General features: G+C 45.0%; 2 protein-coding genes and 1 long non-coding RNA gene across 5 annotated transcripts in view; 2 read left to right on the top strand and 1 right to left on the bottom strand.

Annotated features, from left to right (window-relative positions):
* The window catches only part of EPS8L2 (EPS8 signaling adaptor L2), a 68820-nt gene extending 55626 nt beyond the window's left edge, over positions 1-13194 (top strand). For all 3 annotated transcript variants that reach the window (XM_080404146.1, XM_080404144.1, XM_080404145.1), the window contains 7 exons: positions 31-146; positions 3871-3982; positions 5062-5169; positions 6585-6726; positions 9256-9439; positions 10336-10468; positions 10812-13194. In XM_080404146.1, the coding sequence (XP_080260272.1) occupies positions 31-146; positions 3871-3982; positions 5062-5169; positions 6585-6726; positions 9256-9439; positions 10336-10468; positions 10812-10883 (867 nt within the window). In that variant the 3' untranslated portion in view covers positions 10884-13194. The remainder of the gene's footprint in view (positions 1-30; positions 147-3870; positions 3983-5061; positions 5170-6584; positions 6727-9255; positions 9440-10335; positions 10469-10811) is intronic.
* LOC308070372 overlaps positions 1-13540 on the bottom strand; it is a 73574-nt gene extending 60034 nt beyond the window's left edge. The window contains exon 1 of the long non-coding RNA XR_013930727.1: positions 12706-13540. This is a non-coding gene — a long non-coding RNA (uncharacterized lncRNA). The remainder of the gene's footprint in view (positions 1-12705) is intronic.
* A 1114-nt stretch (positions 13541-14654) lies between these two features.
* Positions 14655-22294, top strand: TALDO1 (transaldolase 1). Its single transcript, XM_080404154.1, has 8 exons — positions 14655-14856; positions 17721-17844; positions 18283-18390; positions 19060-19191; positions 19649-19824; positions 19992-20189; positions 21250-21395; positions 22059-22294. Exons 1-8 carry the CDS (start codon positions 14760-14762, stop codon positions 22089-22091), a joined length of 1014 nt encoding a protein of 337 aa, XP_080260280.1. The 5' UTR covers positions 14655-14759; the 3' UTR covers positions 22092-22294.
* Positions 22295-22906: the final 612 nt, after the last annotated feature.

The following is a 22906-nucleotide window of genomic DNA, read 5'->3' on the forward strand; positions in this document are numbered from 1 at the left end:
GTAAGGCTGACTCCATTTTTGCCTTTCCAGCTATCATCAGCCAATGGATATCCTTACCGTAACTCCTCACTCAAGCGTGGCCAGACCACTGACCAGACACAAGCTGTGGATGCATTTAAACAGAACGTAACTCAGCATGTAAGTAGGTAAGGTATCAGTGCCACCCTGGACAACGGTGCCTTGGCTCCCACCGTGTAACCTCATAAACACACACTGCAACAGATTATGACACCAGGATGTCTTGACGCCCTGGTAGGTAACTCTCTGACATTATTAATTCAGAGTTGTTAACAAGATCAAGAGAACTCAAAGATCAGACGAGTGATTATTATTGTAAATGCTGTCTGCCTTTTAATCACCAACAGGTCTACAAGGAAAGAGGTTGGTTACATGCATTTTCCATCACAAGAGTCAAAAATATCGACTGACTATCAAATAGTAGGTCTCATTTCCTAGCATCAGCCCAAAGCAGTATTAAAGATCATGTGCCAAAGACACCGCACTGCACTTTTGTTCTCTATATATTTAGAGAAGTTAGTATCTCTCCACTCATCCTAAAGCAGCTTGCACAGAAAGAACATGCTTATAGGAGGAATCTGTACCAAGGCATGAGCCCACACAAGCTTTCTGCTGCCGAAAACGCAGCGCTGACCTCAGTGGCACTGCACGGAAAACGTTCTAACCAAGGAGGTACCCTTTTGCTTCACCAGAGGCAGCAGCTCCTCCTTTTGCTCTTAGACACAACCAAAAGGAAAAAAATATATCAGAGGCTAAATAAAACAAGAATGTGCTTCCAGTCTTGCCCATCTCTCCATCAGGAAACTGACAGGGCATTGACTTCAGACAGCTCTTCTGAACGAGGTAAATCCAGAAAATAGGGAAAAATCCTCCCCTTTCTTCAGAAGCCTTGGAAAGTTTAGTTCCCAACTGGAACCAACCAGGCCAGCCCGTTGCCTCAGGCTTTTTTCCAAGGGAAAGATGGCTCTTCCACAATTTAAGCAAACACGCTGCCCTGCCACCAGTATTCTATCACCAGTTACTCATGGTATAAGATCCTTATGAAAGTACTTTTGACTCAAAGTTTAGAGGCTTTTCATCTGCCAGCTTGTTTACATGAGCTTACACCTTTGAAATTTTCACAACATCTCTGAGTTTCAACAAACTCTTCCCAAATTACAAATGCCATACTCTGCTTCGCAGTGATTTGGCATGAAGTTATCAACTTCAAACCTTTAAAGAATGGAAGTCCAGAGCCAGCAAAGCACTTAACCCTGCACTCCTCTGTAGCTAGCTCAACACTGTGAAAAAAAAATCTTCAAGCCAGACTGTTTTTTCATGGGTTTATGTTCTAATCTAAAAGATCTATAAGCTCCACTACTACTACAAAAAAAAGTTCAAATTCACAGCAAAACACCTTAAATCCAATTATATTAGCAAATTAACTCATTCACCCCATCAAAGGTCCCAGTGGGACCATAAAACAGTACAGATTCAGTGCTGAGTAGGGAAAGAATTATGATCGTCTTCTCCAGCTCCCTTTTTCTCAGTGAGGTTATGAAAAATAAGAACCTATTTTACACACAGCATTTAAGTCTATCTTTAGAGACTGGTAGACAATGCACCCAAGGAAAATTTTCATCTGCTAGTCTCAGCACAGGCAAACTACAAACACTAGTATCAAGTCCTGGAATATAAATTAACAGCGTGCCTTTTTACCAAGGTGACCCTTTCCCTAAGACACCATCCCACCTAACTACAGTACGGGCTCATGGAAAAGTAGATGAGAATCTCTTTTGTCCTGGGATAGGTGTCGTAACTTTTTACCTACCTTTCAGAATATCAACAGCAACTTTTCCTTACGGATAACATTTAAGAAAAAAACACCCCAAAAGTTAACAGCATCGAAGCAGATACTGAAAATTGAGAAGGTGCTCAGACACCATCTTCAGTCCAGAGCAGACCTCAGCCAAGTCTGCCCAGATCACAGTCCTAGGACAAACATATTTGTTGCCATACTCATGCTTTTTTCAGAGTAGTTTGAACTAGTTTCCTAACCAAGAGACCCTATATTAGCAAAAATACCCATGCATCAGTATTGTTATTTACACCAGGGCTCTTGGCTGCACAGAAGTGTCATGAAAGCCCCAAATGGTATTACCATAATTAGCAAAGGTCAGTTGTGTAAAATCTAGGTCCATGCAAAGTACACATTAGCCTCAGCCCCCCCCCCAGCTTCTCTCCTCATGACTCCTTTACCTTCTGGAATGCTACAGAAGAAGTAATTTCTACCTAACTTGAGCCTTCCTCCCCCTCCCTGCCTGCAGGGCACTGCTGGGTAAGGCCACCACTCCCTTTCTTGACTGGTGGATTCAATCTGTCAGAAAGTATGCTCCAAGCTCTCCCCCACTGCAGACTTGCCTTTAGCTTGCTTGATTTGGGCCAACTCTTGGTCTAGTTACAGCCATGTGCAATATATAAGTTGTAATAGTACAGCCGTAGGCATAATATCAAACCACTGAACCAGCAGTTTCAACCTTTTTCAGACCACCAAAGGTTATCTAACAAAGACAGTAAAATGAACTGAAACTAAGCCTAACAGCCTTGCTTTTCAAAGGCAGGTTTTACAGATGCTTCAGAAGCATTCCACAAAGAGCTGAGTTGCCACAGATCAGAGATTTAAAATCACTGATGAAACCCAAGAACTTGGCAATGGAAAACATCAGGCTAAAACCCATAGTTGCTAGCAGTGCTGGAAGTACTAGGTTCACCAGGTTACACAGAACTTGACAAAAACTGGAGGAGAACCTGACCCCCTAGTAAATACAGCACCCAGGAGTCTTCTGCATCAGGCAGCTGTGCAGGTTGCAAGTCACAAGCAGAAAGTGCGTTAAAATAGTTCCTACCTGCCCTTATGCAACAAGGCAAGACAATTTTTCCACACCACAAACATTTTTGGAATTAAAAAATAACGCTAGACCCATTTTAACTAGAGAAGAAAAAGATGAGAGCTGAAAAATTTTCCTAAGCCAGGCAAAAAAACCCTATAAAAAAAAAAAACATTTCCATTTGGGTCAAAGAGAATCTTTCATTCCACTTTCTCACCATTTTCCTTTTTTGACAATCTACCATATTTATTTTGTCCCTCTCTCCAAACGAAAAGGCAGTTCAACATTGAAAGCTGTATATTCTTGCTTCAGAACTTCCCAAGCAAAATACTTTAACACATTCCTCTTCCCCCCAAATTAAGTCTTAGAATACATTCAAACTCACTTTTCCTGGGAACCTGCAAATTCTGCTTCAGTAGCTCAGCGTTGCCTGATGAAATGACCACAGATTTCCACACAGTTCTACCTCCACTCGTTTTCAATACCCTTTCTCCCAGCCCTGATGCCTGCTGCTCCCTGCCCTGGCATATGGGGCAGCTGTTTTCATTTATCAGAACAGGAGGGCTTCACTGTTATTTTTCACAGGAGGTGCAATCGGAGCATTTTGTTTGTGCTTTGTCAGTCTCCCTAACCCTTGCAAAGCACCACCTGACAGGGGAGGAAGCCTTTTTCTTCTACCCTGAAAGCAGCAGCCTCACAGGTCCCCAAAAAGGCCACTAACCAAACAGCAGGACAGCTTTTTTGGTTTGTTTCCAAACGCGGGATGTTTTGCTAAAATAAGGGATGAAAATCTTCCACAAAATAGAGGAGCAAAGGGGCACTGCCCCCCCCCCCCCCCCCCCCAGGCTAACACGAGCACAGCTGGCTCTCTACCTTCTACCTGCGCCAGCACACAGCCATCAGCACTCCCCTTTCGCCAGTGAACCTGTACTGGCCAAGTTATTAGATGGGCCTCCATTAAAACTCTGATTTTTTTCTCCTGCAGGAATTTTGAGGCACAGGGAATGGCTCTGCCGAAGAGATATGCCAAAATCCGCTATGATTTCACTGCACGAAATGCCAACGAACTCTCAGTGCTTAAGGATGAAATCCTGGAGGTATGTGAACATGCTTGGAAGGAAAAAGGTGTCTCCTCCTCTTGCCAGGAGCAGGAGAGGGATCTGGAGACACCGGCAAGTGCCAACTCATTTTTGCTCAGTGTCTTCTGAGCAGTAACACAAAGCTTTGCTCAAACCTAAAGCTTTATGTCTGAGCTGGAGCAGGCTGACTGTATACATTGGATCATTTGCTCAGCTGAAACACATCAGTCACATCTTAACTAGCAATGAGGAAGAAGGAAAACAAGTTACTGTAGCACACTGCTGACCAACTTCCTGGGACCAGGTTCATTATTACCACTCCCGCCTGCCCCAAGGAATTATTTTCTATGAAAACATCCTTTTTCATAACCTTTCTCTTACTGCAACATTATTGGCAGCTAGAGAATGTAGGACACAGTCTGCACACGAACTGTGACAGATCTATGACTCGAGAAAAAGACTTCTGTTCAAAGCATAGCTAGAATGAGGAATATGTGTGAGTCCTGCCAACAAAGATGATCCATTCTAGGAAGCTTACTTTGAAAAAAAAAAAAAACTTTAAAAAAAAAATCATGGTTCTGGATAAAAACAAGCCTTCTGAAAGAAGCAGGGGGCAGGAACAACAGGAGATACAGGCAACCTTCTTGCTGTATCATAGTGATGATGTGATTATGTTATTTTTTGTGACATATGATCAAGTTCCATGATAACACTCCAGCATCTCTGGCAGGAGCCACTCTTGATTTATTTTTTTAAATGCAAAAAGACAACACACAAACTCAGTCACTGGGGAAAAATAAATAAATAATGGAGAAACAGGCAAATTAAGTTGTAATTATGAGTTCTTCAGCACCCCAGATCTGTTTTCCCCCAGAGATGCTCTCCTGTTCACCCTTAGGGCAAGTTCTGATGCTTTTCAGGAAAGGCTTTGGCCCTAAACTGCAAATGAGCACAACAGATCTGTGTGCCAGCTCCTGGTCTTGGTGATGTTATTCTGACAACTTTATGTTACTGTGTGGTTTACTCCCACTACATGTCATTTATGGATGCCAGAAATTTGATGTTCTCACTAGCAAATTTATTTTTCCCCCTGTCAGGTGTTGGAAGATAATAAGCAGTGGTGGAAGTTGCTCAACCGGAGTGGGCAGGCTGGTTATGTCCCTTATAATATCCTGGATGTAGTGAAACTGGAAGAGCTCGAACAGGTCTGTAGTCAGATGATATTTAACTGGCAGCCAGCTGCAGGGCATAATCAGCTTCTGACAATGATCTTGTCATTAGACCTCCCTGGAATTCTTAGGATGCTGTGCACAAGTCAGGATGAACCCTCACAAGCAGACAAACCAGGATCCTGGAGCTTCCTCAGTCTCCTATGATAAAACTCCCACATTTTGCCACCGTTACCTTCCCCCTCCCCAAACAAGACCTATAGGCCCATGCTTTCCTCCCGCTCCAAGATGCCAAGCATGCCACCTGCTGCCAGTGGTGCCTGGCTGGCAGGGTTGCGGGACAGGCACAGTGCTATAAGCAGCAGCCTGCTATGAAGCGATACCCTCACTCAAAAGGACACCCACCCTGAGCCTAGCACCGGGACCTGCCATCCCAACAGAAAAGGTCTTGCAATGAGGTGTCACCAAAGAAGCACTGGCTGCAGTGTCTTGAAAGAGCTCCACCTTTTGCTAGTGCCTTCCCCCGCCCAAACCCACATACTTCTTCTCAGCCTATGGTTTACCACCTCCTCTGTTGCAAAACTCTGCTGCTTTCAGGGCTGTGCTGTGAACAGGATGAAAGAGCTAATGCAGCCATAAAAGCAAATTTTGCTAAAAAAAGCAAAAATCCTGAGATTTTTGTTGGGGATTAAATTAAAGACAGACAGTTCCCTCATCCAGTTCAGCAGCAGGAACAAGTGACTGGAGTGGAAGCAGATGGAAATAACATCAAAGTGAGTATTAAGCGAATATTGCTCTTAAGCACCACCTTGCATTTGTGTGTGGAATTTCTTCCCCACTTTGGTATTTCACAGCTTGGGCAAAGCATAAGGTGCCCCAGCAGGCCTCTGGATAAAAGCCCTGTTAGTTTAATCAAAATGTCAAAAAACTCTTTTCAGACTGCTCCAGACAGTTGGCAGTGGTCCCACTTTACATCCAGTTACTAGAGCTGCAGTGCTTTAGCTTCAAAACAGATTTCTGTTTGTTTCCTCTTCATAAAAAATCCTTTTGTTTCCCTTGCTCTCCATCTCCAAGGAGGCCCTACAAGCAGTAAATTCTGCATAGCAAAAGGCTAAAGGGCCGAGTCATCATGTCATCCACAGCAGTAGTAAGCAAGCATAAAACACCATGCCTCGCTGTGTGACGTTCTCCAGGGGTGTAAATGCCTTCACGCAGTCTTTGGCCTTTGGTTTGCGTTCTGTTCATTCCATGAAACCCCAGAAATTAACTTCTTCCACGCAACTCCACCTGAGATCTCACCAGCCTCAGCTGAGCGGCCCCAGATCAGCACAGGGAGAATGTGGCAATTTGTCCCTCAGTTTGCTCTTGTGGGTGGAAGGCAAAAAGTTTAAGAAAATGAAAAATGGCAAAAAAATTCTTATACTTTTTTTTTTTTCTTTCTTATCATCTAGTCTAACCAGAGGTACAAAGGAGACCCGAGCCCCAGAGGATACGGACCATCCAGCCCAACTCACAAGCTACCTGCCAGCTATGCTGGGGATAAATGGGGAAGTGAAATGTTATCACGGAACTCTCCCCAGGACGCCAAAGAACGTATGTGTCCCACATACAAAGAACGTATGCGCTCCCAGCACTCAGGCACCTTTTAGCCACACATAGCAGCCTCGGCCAGCCAGAGAGCATGGCACCATGGCTTTGCATTTCAGGTCTTAACTGAGAAGTTTCTGCGAGCATGTGCTTTTGCTCACTCTCTGTCCTGGTGGTTTTCTTTCTTATAAGCAATAGATCAGCAGTGGTTTTGGAAGAGATTCCAGGTAGTACAACAGCCAACAGAGCAGCTGTAAGGAGCTCACTGACTCACGTCACAAGCTCTGAGGCAGCCTGGGACAAGCAGGGCAAAAAGGTGATCACCTTAACCCTCCTTCCAGCTTGACCTTCCTCCTCCTTCTCCTAAGGAGAGAGTTTTCTTTCCCTGCCAAAATGTCTGAGTGTCTCAGCAACCACACACATTCAGGTCAATCCCTTCCTCCTGCTTCCTTTGCTCTTGCCTCCTGCCACACAATGTGGTGCCCACCTGACCCATTCCTTCACGTGGTTTCAGAGAAATCCCACCCAGCAGATCTGCCAAATACAAGATTCACATCACTCCCTCGCCCTGCACATGCTATGTGGTGTCATAGAGCATGAGGAAGGCCAGGAGCCCTGCTCACCCCACCCCCTTATTACACGCTGCATACACCCACAGCAAGCTGTCCCCCCGAGGTCACAGCCTGGGTTCATCCCCTGTCCAGCCACCATGGACTCCTGCAAGCAGAAGCCCTTTGGGGATGATGGAAATCCCCATAACATGAGCATCATGGACACATACCTATTAATAACACTGAGTTATTCTCCACAGTCTTCAGGAGATTCATGGAAAAAGTGATACTAGATGATGTCTCAGTGGAGTTTTATGAGCGTGCTGCTCCCACCCACTTCATGCCTCCTGCCACTTTATTTAGCTGCGCAGCAAAAGCTGGAGCTCTGAGGACTTGGATCAGCAAGTTACGTATTAGAAGTAACAAGGAACGCTGAGAAGTAGAGGGAGCAGAGCTACAGCTCAAAACCAAGGTTCTAATTGTAGGTACTCGCAGAACTGGCCTTCTAATCAGGTGACGGCAAAGGGGCAATGAGAAGAAAACAAATGGTAACACATGAGCACAGAAAAATGGGAACCTCATTCTCAAAAACAGATAATCAGGCACTGCTGTCTCACATGGCCTCAGGGGTTTTTCCCCTCCCTGCTGATAAATTTTCTGGGCAATTTCCTTATTTCAATAGTCTGAAGAGAACTAAGTAACTCAAAAACAGGAAGATGACAAACTAAAGCACAAACACAACAGCAACATCAGGCATCAGGGAAAAGTGACCCTGTCCCTTGTCACCACTTGACAGCATCGGTGGGAGCAAAGTCACTGTCAGATCAAGTTTTACACCCTTGAAAAAACTTCTGCTAGTCTGTGTTGCAGGGGTTTATGTCTTTTGAATGAGGTGTGATGAACAGAATAGGTTAGCAACGTAAGAAACAAGATTGGTCTCAATATAAATTTGTATATAAAACAGGTGAAAATACAGGTTCTTACCAGCACCTCCTACAGACACCAGTCATGCAAAATGAACATGTTCTTATCAAAATGTTCTCCTGTTATTTTGCCAAATATGACACCCTTTTCCCCCAACAAGTACTTTTGACTACGAATTTTCTAACAGATAGATTGGTAGTCTAGTTCCAGTTGGCTAAAAGCAAACACCTCCACAGACAGGAGTTCTCTTCCACACCAGACCAATCTCTACGCAGTCAAACACGAACTGGGGGATATGTGCTTGTTAAATGAGACAGCCCAGAGTCTGCTGGTGTATGCCGTGACAGAGAATACACTTCCCTTTAGAAATTACACAGCCATACCAATGCTGGTCAATGTCAGAACCACAGATTTCATTTCTCCCAGGAACAGCAGCAGTTGTTCCAAGACTCCCCAGTTAGGCTAACAGACCTGAGATAACAAGGTCAAAATCTCAGACACACAGTGCTTATACCAAACCATGCCTTTTTCTGGGGGACAGTCATGCTGCACGAAACCCTTAAGCAGCTTTTTAGATTCAGTGATTGCTGAATGGGCAATGAGCATTTAGCTGTTATTTTGTGATTCCTCCTCTCCAACATTCTGGACAAAAACTGCAGATATCTAGGTTTCTCCCAAAGAGAAAGTGAGGTTTCAAAAGCTGACAGAAGTTGAGAGTATTGGCTTGGGAGGAAAGGGTAGATTCCCACAGTCTGCTCCAGTAGTCTGCCACCTCCAAAACTGTGGTGGTCTCCCTTTACGCATTTGTTCCTGATGGAAGTTTGAAGGTCAAAACGTCATTGTTCAATCTATTGCTCTAACAAAGCACTTCAGCTTGTTCTCTACAACTAAAATACAAAAGTAAGCACTTCCCTTTGGTGTATTTACAGAGTTAATAAAAATGCTGAGCCACATTCTGATCTTCCTCACAATTTCCCTGCAAACACACTAATTTAATAGGATTTGTGACTGAAGACTTGATCTCATTCCCTGTTCTCTACCTTGTGCCTTGTTTCCCCAGAACTTATTCATCAAATGGATGAGCTGAACGATGAGCTGCTAAAGAAGATCACAAACAATAAAATTCAGCCCCCCCAGAGGAATTTCAAAGTGGAAAAGCCTCAGCAAGTTTTTGTGCCCCTCACCTTTGAATCCAGCACTGAAGAAGTCAAAGCTTGGCTGGAGGCAAAGTCATTCAGCAAAGAGTAAGACCTACTTTACTACCTTATGAAATGCTGATCCTTCATTTAAAAAGGAGTGGGGGAGGCAGCTTGCAACATTTCCACCGGATTGCGAGTCACTTGTATTTATTTAGAGAGCCTGTGTTGCAAATTAGATTTTAATCATGTTAAACCAGGCTGTGTAACCAGTACATGCAGAGCCCAAACTTACTCCCTTTCTTTCCTATACACTATCAAACAAACCTTGTCTTACTGTGCAGCAAGAGACCTAACAAGTAGCTGCAAATAAAGGAATGGTCTTTCTTATTGACACAACTCACAGCCAAGCACCACACAATATCCTACCACTGGTGCTTGTCTGGCATCAGTAAGCCAGCAGAGTGCTGAACTTAAAGAGAAAAATAACTAATTAACTAACTAAACCTGTGTCCTGAAGTGCAAATTCCGGATGACTGCCCGTCTCTGGAGAGGCTGTCCTAAAGTATCTCTGAGGAAGACCCAGAGCCTCAGCTGGGACTAGCAAATCTTCCTGGCCACCAGGGAAGGACCAAAAACCTGCTTGTGGTCCAGAGTAACAAACGCCAACTTACACTCTGCACAGCAAGCCGAGAGGAGCTCCAGGATTGCTTCCCCAATGCGATGCAACTGGAGTGAAATCACTGCAATATCCATGGGGCTGGGTACACAGCGGGTGCCAGGGTGATGCTTGCTTCACCTGCTCCTCACAGCTTGCTGTCATCCCCGCAGAGAGCTTGGGTCCCCCAACAGCTGCCACCTTGGCACAGCCCCAGGGCCTTGCATGTGATAAGGCCCTGGTGCAAGGGCTGCACATCAGCTGCTTACAGCCCTTTGATCTCTGACTCTCCTTTGGCAAAAGGCCACATGTAGCACAATTATCATCTCACTTTGTGTCTTTCCAGGACAGTGGAACATCTTGGCATCCTTACTGGAGCTCAGCTCTTCTCCCTCAACAGAGAGGAGCTGAAGAAAGTGTGTGGTGATGAGGGAAACAGAGTATACAGTAAAATCACAGTGGAGAAAAACCAACTGGAGGTAAGCAGCTTTCTGGACAATTCCTACCTGAATGGGTGCCTGTACTGGCAGTGTCAGATAGCCCATTAAACAGCCATTTTAACAAATACAATTTTTAAAAAGCCAAATAAACAAAACCCACGCAACTAATAACACACACCTAAAAATGCAGAAAAGCCTTTTAAGTAAAAAAGCCCCAGATCTGTAAGGCAGGTCACCCTTTCCCCGCTAATGAATCTGCCTTCTTACTGGTAACCACTTAGCCCTTTGAGACTAGCTCTACTCTCACAGCATTAGTTAAAATCAATAATTTAACTACAGCTTGAAGTTAAAATTCAAATTTCCTGTTTTCTTTCCCTTCTAGAAAAACAGAGGGGAGTCAGAGCTCCAAGAAATCATGAAGCGTCGCCAGGAAAGGATTGATTCTGCTAATTAAAATCTATCTGCTTTATTTCAGCTATTAGTCATAGTAGTGCAGAAAAAGGGAATGAAAGCAATGATCTTCAGTCCAGACAAGAGACAGCAGTGCTCTACTTAGCGGTGTAATTGCCATCAAAGTGACAATTTCTTGAACACTGTTGGTAAGGGTAGACAATAAGACCATGCCCCATTGGGAAAGGTGTTTTAATATTGCATGAAGTATTTTTTTTATTATAACTATATATTTTATACTGAAATTTTATGTGCATGCGATCAGAGCAGATCAGAATTCACATGTGTCTGAACGTACAACAAGGGTTTGATTCAAGCAAAAAAGACCCTGCAAAGCTTTTCACATAGGGCGTACCTGCTCCCACCTGCCTCACCAGCACAGCTTGGGAAAAGAGGTCATAGCACACAGCACAGAACAAGCCAGCCTGAATGTTTATAGAGTCTGGACCACAGAAAAAAGTATTTTCTCCACTGTTTTATTTCCTGCTCTGTGGCAGATATCCCCTGCAGCCCACTAGCAAAGGCTCTGTGGCAATTCACTGTCCTCCTTCTGTCACCCCATGCTCCCTTGATGGACAAGGCTAGAATCACAACACACAGGACCTAAGATTGGCTGCTTCCTTGCATACATGTACCAGTTAGTGCTATCTTTGAACAGTGGACACAGGCTTTCATTGCATAATAACAAGCAGGATCTGAATGACAACTGAAGTGATGTGAATCTGCAAATAGGTGAGTTCAGCCTTATCATCCCTGCTTAGCAGAGGCTCGGGCTCCAGGCAGTGCAGCCCTTCACCTTGGCACTGATCCTGCATCGGGAAGTTGCAGTATTGCCAAACCCAGGCCTCAAACAAGGAGGAGATAAGCCCCTACCATTTGCTCCCAAGCAAGTCACACCCAAATCACTCCCCAGGGTGTTCACCACTCATCCCCACCTTCACGTCTTCATTGCAAAGAGTAATCTGAAATCTTTCCTAAATATCTAAGAAACAAAAATGCACTTGGAAAGGCTCTTTTAATATAGAATAAATGGCCACAAGAAAAAAAAACCAATCTAATTTAGTAGCAGCTATTGTTCTTCACTTCCTGTTTTTCTTAATAACATTACGTGCATATGTATACAACCTATCTACTGAAAAAATCCCTCATTCTTACAATCTATAAATAGGGATGAGGAAAAAAATCCCTTTCCCTAGAGACATAATTAAGTGATTATGCATCAGTAACTTACTCAAAGTTTTAAAAGATCAACCAAGCATATAGTGAGGTGCCTGTCCACAGCAAGTTTGGCAGACACTGGATTTGTATCTGTATATTACTTACAGACCAACTTGATAGGAATGCAGTAAAGCAAATGCATCTAGAGGAACTGCTCACAGACTTGAAAAGCTTTGTCTTTCTCCCCCACTCACACACCTTAACTTCGGTTGAATGGGAATTCAGGCCCAGACTCCACAAAGACTTACACATGTGCTTTCCTTTACGTGCTGTGAATGGTCCCACCTCCTTTAAGGGTTAAGCACTGTGCCTGTGTCTTTGCACAATTCGGGTCTGTCTTTGCACATTTAATTAAAAAAGCTGTACAGCTGTAAAGCAGTGGCTGGGGAGCACACGTCTAAATCTGAGACTACTGATGCACCTGTCAGTTTTGGCTTTGCTCTTCCAAAAACGTTTAGAATGGATGATATATTTTCTTAATCTGGAAAAAGGACATTGTCAGCACCAGCAGAAGTAGGGTGCAGGCAAGGAACTTACAGGGGAGGGTCACATTTTAGTCACAACCCTGCAGGCTTGCCATAGCGGCTGGAATTTGAAAGGGCACTCACCTTGTCAGGGAGGAATGATGAGGACAGTCCTCCTGAGAAGCCCTGGCTCTGGATTAGAGTGGAGATAGGAAGCAGGTGTGAACACTGGCAAACCGTTGGTGTCAGAAGCACAGGAGGTGAAATAATTTCTAAACTGAAAATAAAAAAAAAACAGTGAGCTAGGAAACACACCATCATTTTTGTCTTTGGGTATAAAGGAAAGCAAATCACACAGAAATATAGTTGCCTGGGATTATAATAGCAGAGTACACAACAGTTCTGTAAAGCCAGGAGCCAAGGGAGTGTTTCATAACATAACTACATCAGAAGACCTTATTGCAGAAGTCACTTTTTTAAATTTCCATATAACTAAGCTGTGCATCTGTTATATTTGTATTGCCTGCAGATAACGCTATAATGTACTGTACATTAATGTAATTGAACAAAGGATAAAATGATATAACCATGCACTGTATAAGACTTATTAAAATAGTTAAGTTATACTTATAACTCTATCCCTGTCTCTTTCACTTGGATATAAATTAAAGTAACAGGACACAAAGCCAGTTGTTAAGGGCTGGCTTTTTGTAACAACTTGTCACTGTGAGTCAAAGATTCACAGCAGAGTATCTGAAACCACGTTGCCTTTTGTTTCCCGGGGGGGGGGGGGGACGGGGGGGGACGGGGGGGGACGGGAACGACAGCCATTCAAAAGGAAGGGTGTTACAGCCTTGATAATCGCTGGGATGTAAAAACAGGGGTAGATGAAAATCCCACATATGATAGCAATCAAACACCGGGAAAGCTACCACCTGGATCCAAAACATCCCCCTTCTTGTCGTGTTGAAGAACAAATTCCTCTTACCTCTGGAACATGCAACGGAGACAATATACCAGCGTTTACACACAAAGATACTGCCCAAGACTACGTTTTGCAGTGGCAAGCTGAAAACATCCAAGTTTGGTCAATGCCAGCTAATGCTGGGCTGAGAACAAAGAGAAAGGATGGAGGATACGAGGCAGGCTCTCTGTCACTGCTTGGCAAAGGACTCTGGAAGCAGCGAGAACATGTTTCCTACATAGTCACACAATTCAAACAGGACTCAAACCTAATGCCTCTTTCCATTATCCACTCTGAGCTGGACAAAGCACGAAACATATTCTTGTTCATGAGGAAGGGAAAATACTGTGGCACAACTGAAACATGTCAAAACAAGGGGAAGAGCATGATCCAAACAGCCTCTGTTTAAAGGCCAAGTGACAGTTTCTGCAACACTTGCAGCCAAGTTCCGTTGCCCAAGCACAACGATGTTAACAGTATCACCTTCTCCAGATGAAGTTTAGGCAAACGAAGAAGAGCCATATGTGCCCAAGGCGGCATGCCTCGCAGGGCCAGGAGCCTCCCTCTGGCACGGCTGCACAGGCTGGAGCCCTGGCAAAGCCACCAAAGCCTTGCTACAACAGTGAGGGAGGAACCACACCACTCAGCTCCCGCAGAGGGTTAACGCAGGGGCAGCAGGGCTGCGAGTTTCCTCAGGGCCGCTAAGCGGGGCAAAGGCCTCACCCTCAGCGACCCTCCCGCCGCCATCTCCTGTCACTGGCACGGCTCCGTCCCGCCGAGGCCCCGGGGGCCCAAGGGGACGGACGCCTGAAGGGCGGCTTAGGCGCCATACCCGGCCGCGAGGAGGCCCTAGGGAGCTCCTGGGGACAGGAGGTGACAGGCGGGCCCCTTCAGCCCACCGGGAGCACAGCCCGCCCCTCTGAGGAAAATGGCGCGCAGCGGCCGCCGCATTCCCGGTCGCCAGGGTGACCCTCTCCTCAGCTGCCAAATCACCCAATAAGAAACTTTCTCCCGCCCCCCCGCCCTATCCGAGCTCCTTCCGGCCGCGTCCGTCTTGCCTCCGCAATTTTTACTGGCTCGCTGTCTCCCTCCGGGATGAGATTGGCGGGCGGCGCGGCGCGCCCCACCCCGCGAGTGTCGGGAGCGAGCGAGCGGCGGGTGCGCGCGCAGGCCGGCTCCCCTCCGGGCACGCAGGGTCCCGTATAGGCGGCGTGAGCCCCCATCCCCGCCCATTATGTCGGTGTCTCCCGTAAAGCGGCAGAAGATGGAGTCGGTGCTGGACCAGCTCAAGCACCACACCACCGTGGTGGCCGACACCGGGGACTTCAACGGTGAGAGGCTGGGGCGGGGGGGGATATCACCGCATCCCCCTCCGCGGAGAGTGGGCGCGCCCGGCCGAAGGGGCGAGCGCCTGAGGCGGAGCGAACCACCGTGGCGGCGGGGGGGAGGTGGCGGTGCCGGTGCGTTGCGCAAGGCCGGTGTTGCGGGAAGGGCCGCCCTGCTCGGGGGGCTGCGGCTGCTGGGACCCGCTGTCAGTAACCCCGTGGGACCGAGAGACCCGCCGCAGACCTGGGGGGCCGAGCCGGGCCGTGTGGCTCAGCCACCAGCCCCTCCGGTAATTATTTTATCTTTTTTTTTTTTTTTTTTTTTTTCCCCATTTTGACCTGGAGTGTCCACAAACCCCGGTGCTTAGCTCCGCGCGCTGTCACTGAAGTGCCAGGCTGACAAGCAAAGCTCTGGGGGGTTAACACGATGCCCCCCGCAATAACCACCGTACATTTGGGGTTTTGTCTTCAAATGACAGAAGCAAAGAGAATAACACGAGAGTGGTTTTGCTCGCCTTAGGTCAGGAGCATGAGCAGGCTCCCCTTGGCGAGGGGGCTGCCGTTCGTGACAGACCCGCCTGGGCACGCAGCCTCCTCTGAACGTCCCGCCCGAACGTTTCGGGGTGGTGTAGAGCAACGCTTGAATCCTGTTCTGCCATCACCCTGGCCTGTGGTAATCTGCCTGCTTCTTACTAATCCTATAGGTGAGGAATAAACAGTCCTAAGTGGCAACTGTCAAACGTCTGCCATTGGTAAATTTAAGATTAAGAGCGCACGAGGGTCGCGAGGGCTCGGACACGTGCCACGTGTGGCTGTGCTTACGGAGTCGCGCTAGCTCGAGGGAATGTACAGCTGCTGGTCGGTTTGGATCGCTTGATTCAGAGCGTCAGGCTGCGTGAAACCTCACGGAGAAACCATGGCTCGCCTTTACAAGTCGGTCTGGCAGGAGAGACAGCCGCGGTGCCGCGGCAGCTGGAGCACCGATGCAGTTTCATCAAACATTGCATCCAGAGAGCTGTTAACACAAAGTGATTAGGTAACTTCAGCCTTGCTGGATCTGTGTGCCTTCAAGTTGTGCTACTTGAAAACTAGCAACAAACCTGGCTTAAAGCCCAGTCTGTGCTGAAATTGCATCAATTTAAAACATTATATTGTCTACCCTGGTTTCAAAAAAGCATAATGGAAAAAAAAATAATAATAATCCTTGTGATGGCCAAGGGGTGTGTGTGTGGGTGGCAGTAAGGAGGTTGGGTGCTGCCTGCCAGAAAGTTTTGACAAGCTCCTTGAAACAGTTTTGCTGTTTGACTTCTGGCTGCCTGTTGTTGGCCTGTGAGTCTCTTACAATCCAAACAAGACTAGTCAGCACCTCCCTCCCTGTTCAAGTTAAACACAGATGCTTGTGAAGGTGCAGTTGTGGCTAACACCAGCTTTGTGCCTCGATAAACACGCGCGTCGGGTGCCGTGAGGAAGGGGTGCTGGTTTCAGTGGCTTTTGGAGCAAGTACCTGCCATAGCTAGTGGTGGCCTCTTTAGTACCTGAACTAGTTTTGCTTTTTCACTAAGCTGGACCAGTATATGCTTAGTCTTCAGCCTGGCTTTCTTTGTGCTCACAATGAGGGAAGGAGGCACGATGGTCGCAGATCCCCTGTGGAAAGCTGGTGCCACCCAGCTAAAACACAGGCTGCTGACTGCTCCCTGACAGGGTGACAGACTTAACGAGGTTCCTCTATGCATGTTGCCAGACATCCGTAAGTCTCTAAATGCTGCAAGGCTGGAAAGAAGTAATAAACTGTCAAAATACACTTCTCTAAAATTGTGTGTATGCTTCAGAACCAAGTTTCATTGGTGTACTGCTTTATTTAAAGCAGTATCCATGTGAATTGAAGCATGTTTTGAAGGACCTGTTTGTATGGAGTGGACTTGCTCCAGGATAATGACATTGCCTAGGAGGGAGCTATGGAAAAACAATAGTTTCTCTGTGACTGGAAAAAAAAAAAAAAAAAGTTGCACTCTCGAACTTGGGCTTTTATCGCTGTGCAGAAAAGCTGAGGAAAATGGGCTAGTAATAAATTTTACTGGTTTTCACGTTTAGCTGTGTTAATATGGGAATGGCCTGCAGAAGCTCTGGCCCATTTGCTGAGTCAGGCTCTGCGTGCCCAGCAGCTCTGCTGTGCTTATGGCCAGAGAGGGCATGGCCACAGTCTACCCCGTAAACAGCCAGTGTCCCCTCAAACAGGCATAGCCCAGGGCTTACGGTAACCCAAAGGGTCACATAATCCCCTGTAAGGAAGGAAACAAGCCTGATAGTACAAGGAAATTACAAGAACAGATACTAAGAAATGGTCTGCAACTATCTGCGAAAGTTTTAAGAGGCAGTAAGAAAAGCTGCTAGAGCCTAACAGACTGTTCTTCTCCTGTTCTGGTCCTAACGGCTGTAGACAAACAAAGCCCCACATGCCTGACCGCTAGGAGGGAAGAAAGATCCCCTCGTCTTTACTTCCTCCCTGTGATTCCTGGAACTCGGCTGTGCTGGTGAATAGGATCTGGACAGATGGGAGAAGTTACAAATTAGTAGTACTTTTCTTCATCTGTCATCTCTGCAAGTCTGTTTCTTTTGGGCAGTGTCTACAGCAGCGAGTAAACTTTGCCGTATCTTAGCACTGCAGCTCTGCTAACCTTGTTCTGGTACTTGGGGCACAAGCCAGCTTTCGGGCAGCGGTTTTTAAACATCGTTGTGCACTAGTCTGCTCCATCACAAACACTACTATCTATCCTGCATAAGTGTTTACATTGTCACATATTTAAGCACAATCCTTTTAATTGCTGAGGCTTGCTCTGGTTGTTTTAAACAGGCTATTTTTATTTCCCTAGCAATTGATGAGTACAAGCCCCTGGATGCCACCACAAACCCATCTCTGATACTAGCTGCTGCTCAGATGCCAGTTTACCAGGAACTTGTGGATGATGCTGTTGCCTATGGGAAAAAACTTGGCGGGTAAGTAGAGATTTTTTTAATCTCAATACATCTATATTTAAGATGCCTTATTTATACAAATAGCATTCAGTACTACTAGCAATGTACTGGGATTTACCCCTCACATATTCATGGGTGTATCTGCTACCCCAAAAAGCCTCAACCCTTAAGGAAAAAATTCTTAGGCTCAGTTCAGATGTGCTTTGAAGAAGCACATCTCCATTCACCATTTCACACGTAGCCCCCTAGGACTGCTCAGGAAAACACTCTTGAGTTGACAGCATCATAGGAAACAGCGTCCAACGGCAGAACATAAACATGGAGCAGAGCAGAGGTGGCTACTTGAACTCTGGAATTTAGTGTTGAATGGGCTGTGAAATTTGATCTTCAAATCCATGGCAAGATGTGAATGCAGGATTCCCCCCACGCCGAAATGATTTTGCTGTTTCTGGTTTTCAGGTCAGAAGAGGAGCAGATCAAAAACGCTTGTGACAAACTTTTTGTATTATTTGGAGCTGAAATATTGAAGAGGATACCTGGCCGCGTGTCCACAGAAGTAGATGCAAGGTTGGCTCTTTTTCTTCTGGGTTACCCTGGATATATATGTACATACAAAAAGAGACATGATGTGAGTTGGAGAAAGATGTTCTTGACTGGACAGCTCACTGTTAAAAGATAGCAAGAGTTTATATTGTTAATATTTAATTAAAGCATGGATTTCCCTTACCTTGATTATAACTCTGTGAGAAAACTTTATGAAAACAAGTAATGCTGAGATTGGATTTTTGTAATCTTCCTGTTGTTTCTGAAGCAAGGTAAACCTCATGCTTCCAGCGTACTTAATTTTGCTCGTTCTTTTCTGTGTGATAATGTATTCTCGATGTACCAAGAGATCTGTTTTAACAGTTTATTTGAAGACTTGTGTAGGACTTGCCTTGTTAACCTGCTCATTGCCAATTCACTTCTAATGCTTAGCTTCTGCATTTGTTATAGAAAACTTTATAACTTTCCTCAAGGAAAGCTATCTTGAGCTCTGGATCCCCTGAATCCAAGAGCAGCAGTGCTGTCATACACCTGCTTAATGGGCTCACAATCCAGGCAGCATCTCTGAGAACAAAAACCTGCTTTTGGTGTATAAATGCTGATAAGATAAGATAGTGTTTTTCAATGGGATTTGGTGGGGAGAGCATTTAAAAAAAAAAAAAAGTTTTAAGCAGTCCTGTTCTTGTTTCAAAGGTTGTCCTTTGATAAGGAAGGAATGATTCAAAGGGCCAGGCGTCTCATTGACCTTTATAAGGAAGCAGGAATTGGTAAGGATCGTATTCTCATAAAGCTGTCTTCAACGTGGGAAGGAATCCAGGCTGGCAAGTAAGTATTTCTGTACCTGGTATGCTGATTCATGGCATCAGGTCACAGGCACCTGATAAATGCATTGGGCACTTAAAATATTAACAATTGTTTTGAAAGCACTGCAGCAGGAAATCTGTTACTAGGGCTACAGCTAGCAAGCAAGGTACTCTGCTACAGCTCTCTGTTGAAATAGGAAAAGTTTGTTCATACAAGGGCTGGGCTGGGCTGGGACACAAACAGTTTCCTGAAATATCATGCTAAGCTGTCTGCATTTGGTTCAAGGAACAGTATTAAGTAAAGCAGAGTCTGGCAGTGCAAAACGTTTTCTGTTAGCTTCAAACTTTAAAGCTTATAAACTCTACTACATGCCTAATTTAACTCAAGAAATTCATTAGTTTTAACTTACTGGCTTGTTACTAGGCTATAAATTCGGTAGGTGAGCAAACCGCTGTTTTAAGCCAGCCTGTGTCTGCAGGGTTCTGGAAGCAGAATATGGGATTCACTGCAACATGACCTTGCTGTTCTCCTTTGCTCAGGCCGTTGCCTGTGCTGAAGCTGGAGTTACTCTGATTTCCCCATTCGTAGGACGTATCCTGGATTGGTATGTTGCAAATGGAGATAAGAAAACCTATGAGCCTTCAGAGGATCCAGGTAAACTTTCCTTTTAACATATTGTTAAAAATAAATAGCTACTTATTCAAACTGCAGTTTACTCATATAAATCCTCTCATGAAAAAATGTTGGGTTTGAGCTTGTTCTAAATAGTCGTTTGTACTGCAAATAAATTATTCTGAAAGCTGCTGATTTCTCCTTTTTAGGAGTGAAGAGTGTCACTAAGATCTATAACTACTACAAAAAGTTTGGCTACAAAACTATTGTGATGGGTGCTTCGTTTCGAAATACGGGAGAAATAAAAGCACTTACAGGCTGTGACTATCTCACTATTTCACCCAAGCTTTTGGCAGAGCTCAGCAAAGAGTATGTCAAGCTAACCCCCACACTCAGTGTAAAAGAGGGTAAGTCCACTTCTATGTAACATGGGCTTGCTCAGTCTCTTTTTCTTCTTGAATGCTGAGAGTACATGGTTCCACTCAGCTCTGTGATGCCTGCTTTCATTCTGCTCTAAGGGGGGGTCTTCACCCCTCGCTGATGGAAATACTGTAGCCTCATTACAACAGTATTGCTACAGTCGCTTCTTTAGGGGCTTGGGTCCCACCGAGCACGCTGACTGGGTTATGATGGGTTCTGAGGGTGCTTAAATATTGTGCACCCTCTCCTGAGGGGGCAGGGAGAGCAGAAAGAAGCTTATACTTCATATGCTTGGGATGAAATTTTACTGAATATTAGCAAAGATGCTAAACCTGGTTTAATCTTATGTTAATGCTGCATCAGTGATACAATTAGCTCTAGACATGCCAGAAAGTGTGTTTTCCCTCTAGAAACCCCAGAAGACTAAGTGATTTGATCTAGCGATACTGCACCACGATGGCTTCACGTTCCCATTGCACTACTCTTCCTTTTCTGTAGCCTTATTAAAATGCTGCTTTACAACTCTGCAAATGAGACTTGTGCACAGCTGTAGTCACGGGTTGCTGCTTACAGGGTGCTAGTTGACTTGAAGGCATGTTATCAATTGAGCTTTTGTTACAGACTTGCCAAATATTCAAAGACCTAATTGTTCAGCACATTTGCTTAAAACATCTCCCTGTGGTAGGACTGTTTCAGGCTTATTATAAAGAACTATGTAAGTACCGTACCATGTAGAAACAGATACAAGATAATGGCATACACAAATGTTGTATTCTCAGAGAAACTGATTATTTAGGCTACCGTCCCCCACTTCCGTCCCTTCCCCCAAAAAAACCCCAAAAAACAACCAACCAAAAAAACCCACCCTGATCAGGAGCATTTTCAATCTTGCATCCCAGAGTGTGCCCCTTAGTAAGTCACGTTGAAAGTGGTGTTTGAAATTTTTCAACAGCTGGAGATGGTCAGAATCTTGAGACTTTTAGGAAGCCTGTGGTATTAGACAGTCTGGTAATACGGTTTGTCTCTGTTTCAATTCCCCTTGCACAGCTCAGGCATGTGAGCTTGAGAAGATCCACCTGGATGAGAAGGCATTCCGCTGGCACCATAATGAAGACCAAATGGCTGTGGAGAAATTATCTGATGGGATCAGAAGATTTGCTGCAGATGCCATTAAGCTGGAGAGGATGTTAAAGGTACGTGTTGTATCATGCTGCCTCCTGCCACTTCTCTTGTTCCCGAGTACTGCAGCTAACCCACAGTCCCTTGTGGTATGGCTAAGGATTAGGAACCTGTCAGCAAGTCTGATCAGGTTTTTGTACAGGCAGAACATGTTGTGTATGACAGGCAGCTAGAAAACTGGCCACCTAAATTAAATGAACTTGGTCAACTTCACTGCATCTCAAGAAAGAATTCATGCCAGATGTATATGGCCACACCTGCTGTTTGAGGCTCAAGGCAGTGTTTAGACTGGCACCTAATCAAGATAACACTGTCAAAGTGAGAAGTCCCTTAAGTCTAATTCTAAACTTGTTAGCTGTCAGCAGTGGTACAGGACACATAAATAATCTTCAGATAGCGAGCTGGAAGTAAATCATGTTTGTACTTGGCAGTAGGAGGCATCAAGAACACACAGACCGAGTATAGCCAGGCCACATGAAAGTCTGCTGTCAGTTTATGGAGAATCTTTCAAATGGGATTAAACAACTGTGTGTTTTGGGAGGAAGAAATACACACCAACTCTGCCATATCTAGGCACTTGTTCTTGTTGACTGACAATTACTTAACAGCAACTGAAGCGTGCGTTGCTAAAGCACAGTTCCCAAACTCTTACTCAGCTGCTCTTTCTTTCTTTCTAGGAGCGAATGTTCAGTGCTGAAAATGGAAAGTAGAAAAATCAGAAATTTCCTGAGTGGTCAAGGCTGAACGAGTGGACCATCTGAGTTTAAATGGATGTACAAATGTCTTACCTGTAAAAGTCTCATGCTATATATGGATAGATTTCTGTATCATGCTTTTTTATCAATTTGCAAAGGGACAAATAGAATTTCCGATTTTTGTGGCACTTTTGTCAATACATGCAAATTAACACAGACTTCCGTTGTAATGTGTTCATTTCACTGCTGGAGACACCTGATAATTGATTTTTAAATTTTTTAATTAACTTTCTATTTAAGTTACAGTCCCAACACATTAAGCAAGCAGTTTAGTCACAGTAAAACAGCATGAAAGGCAAAAGATCCAGGTTTCAAAAGCCCTCCTTGGTACAAAACCTGCAGGTACTCTTACAAAACACACACACATATATTTTTATAGGAATATATATATAAACACACAGACACACACTAAACCAACTAAGCGCCAGTCCCTTCCTTTCCTCTTTCTGCAGCCAAGGCGGCAGCAGTAGTGACTTATGAGTTGGCAAACCTGGTGAATGTCATCAGAATTAGTATTTCGAGGCTTTTTAAGGGGGGGGGGGGAAGGGAAGCTGTGTCATAAGAAATGTTTCTGGTTTTTGTTAAATATCAATACCACTTGTGTAAGAGCCCAAAGCAAGGTAACGGGAAGAACATGGAACAGATTGAAGCTGAAAATGCCACTGCATTACAACAGGCGCATAAGCCTCATTCAAAGACTACATTTTCAAAATCTTAAGTCTCTCAAGCAGTTAATAAATCACTTGACAGTTGGTAATCTAAGCTGACAG

The sequence above is a fragment of the Falco punctatus genome (assembly GCF_963210335.1).
Source record: "Falco punctatus genome assembly, chromosome: 10".
NCBI lineage: Eukaryota > Metazoa > Chordata > Aves > Falconiformes > Falconidae > Falco > Falco punctatus.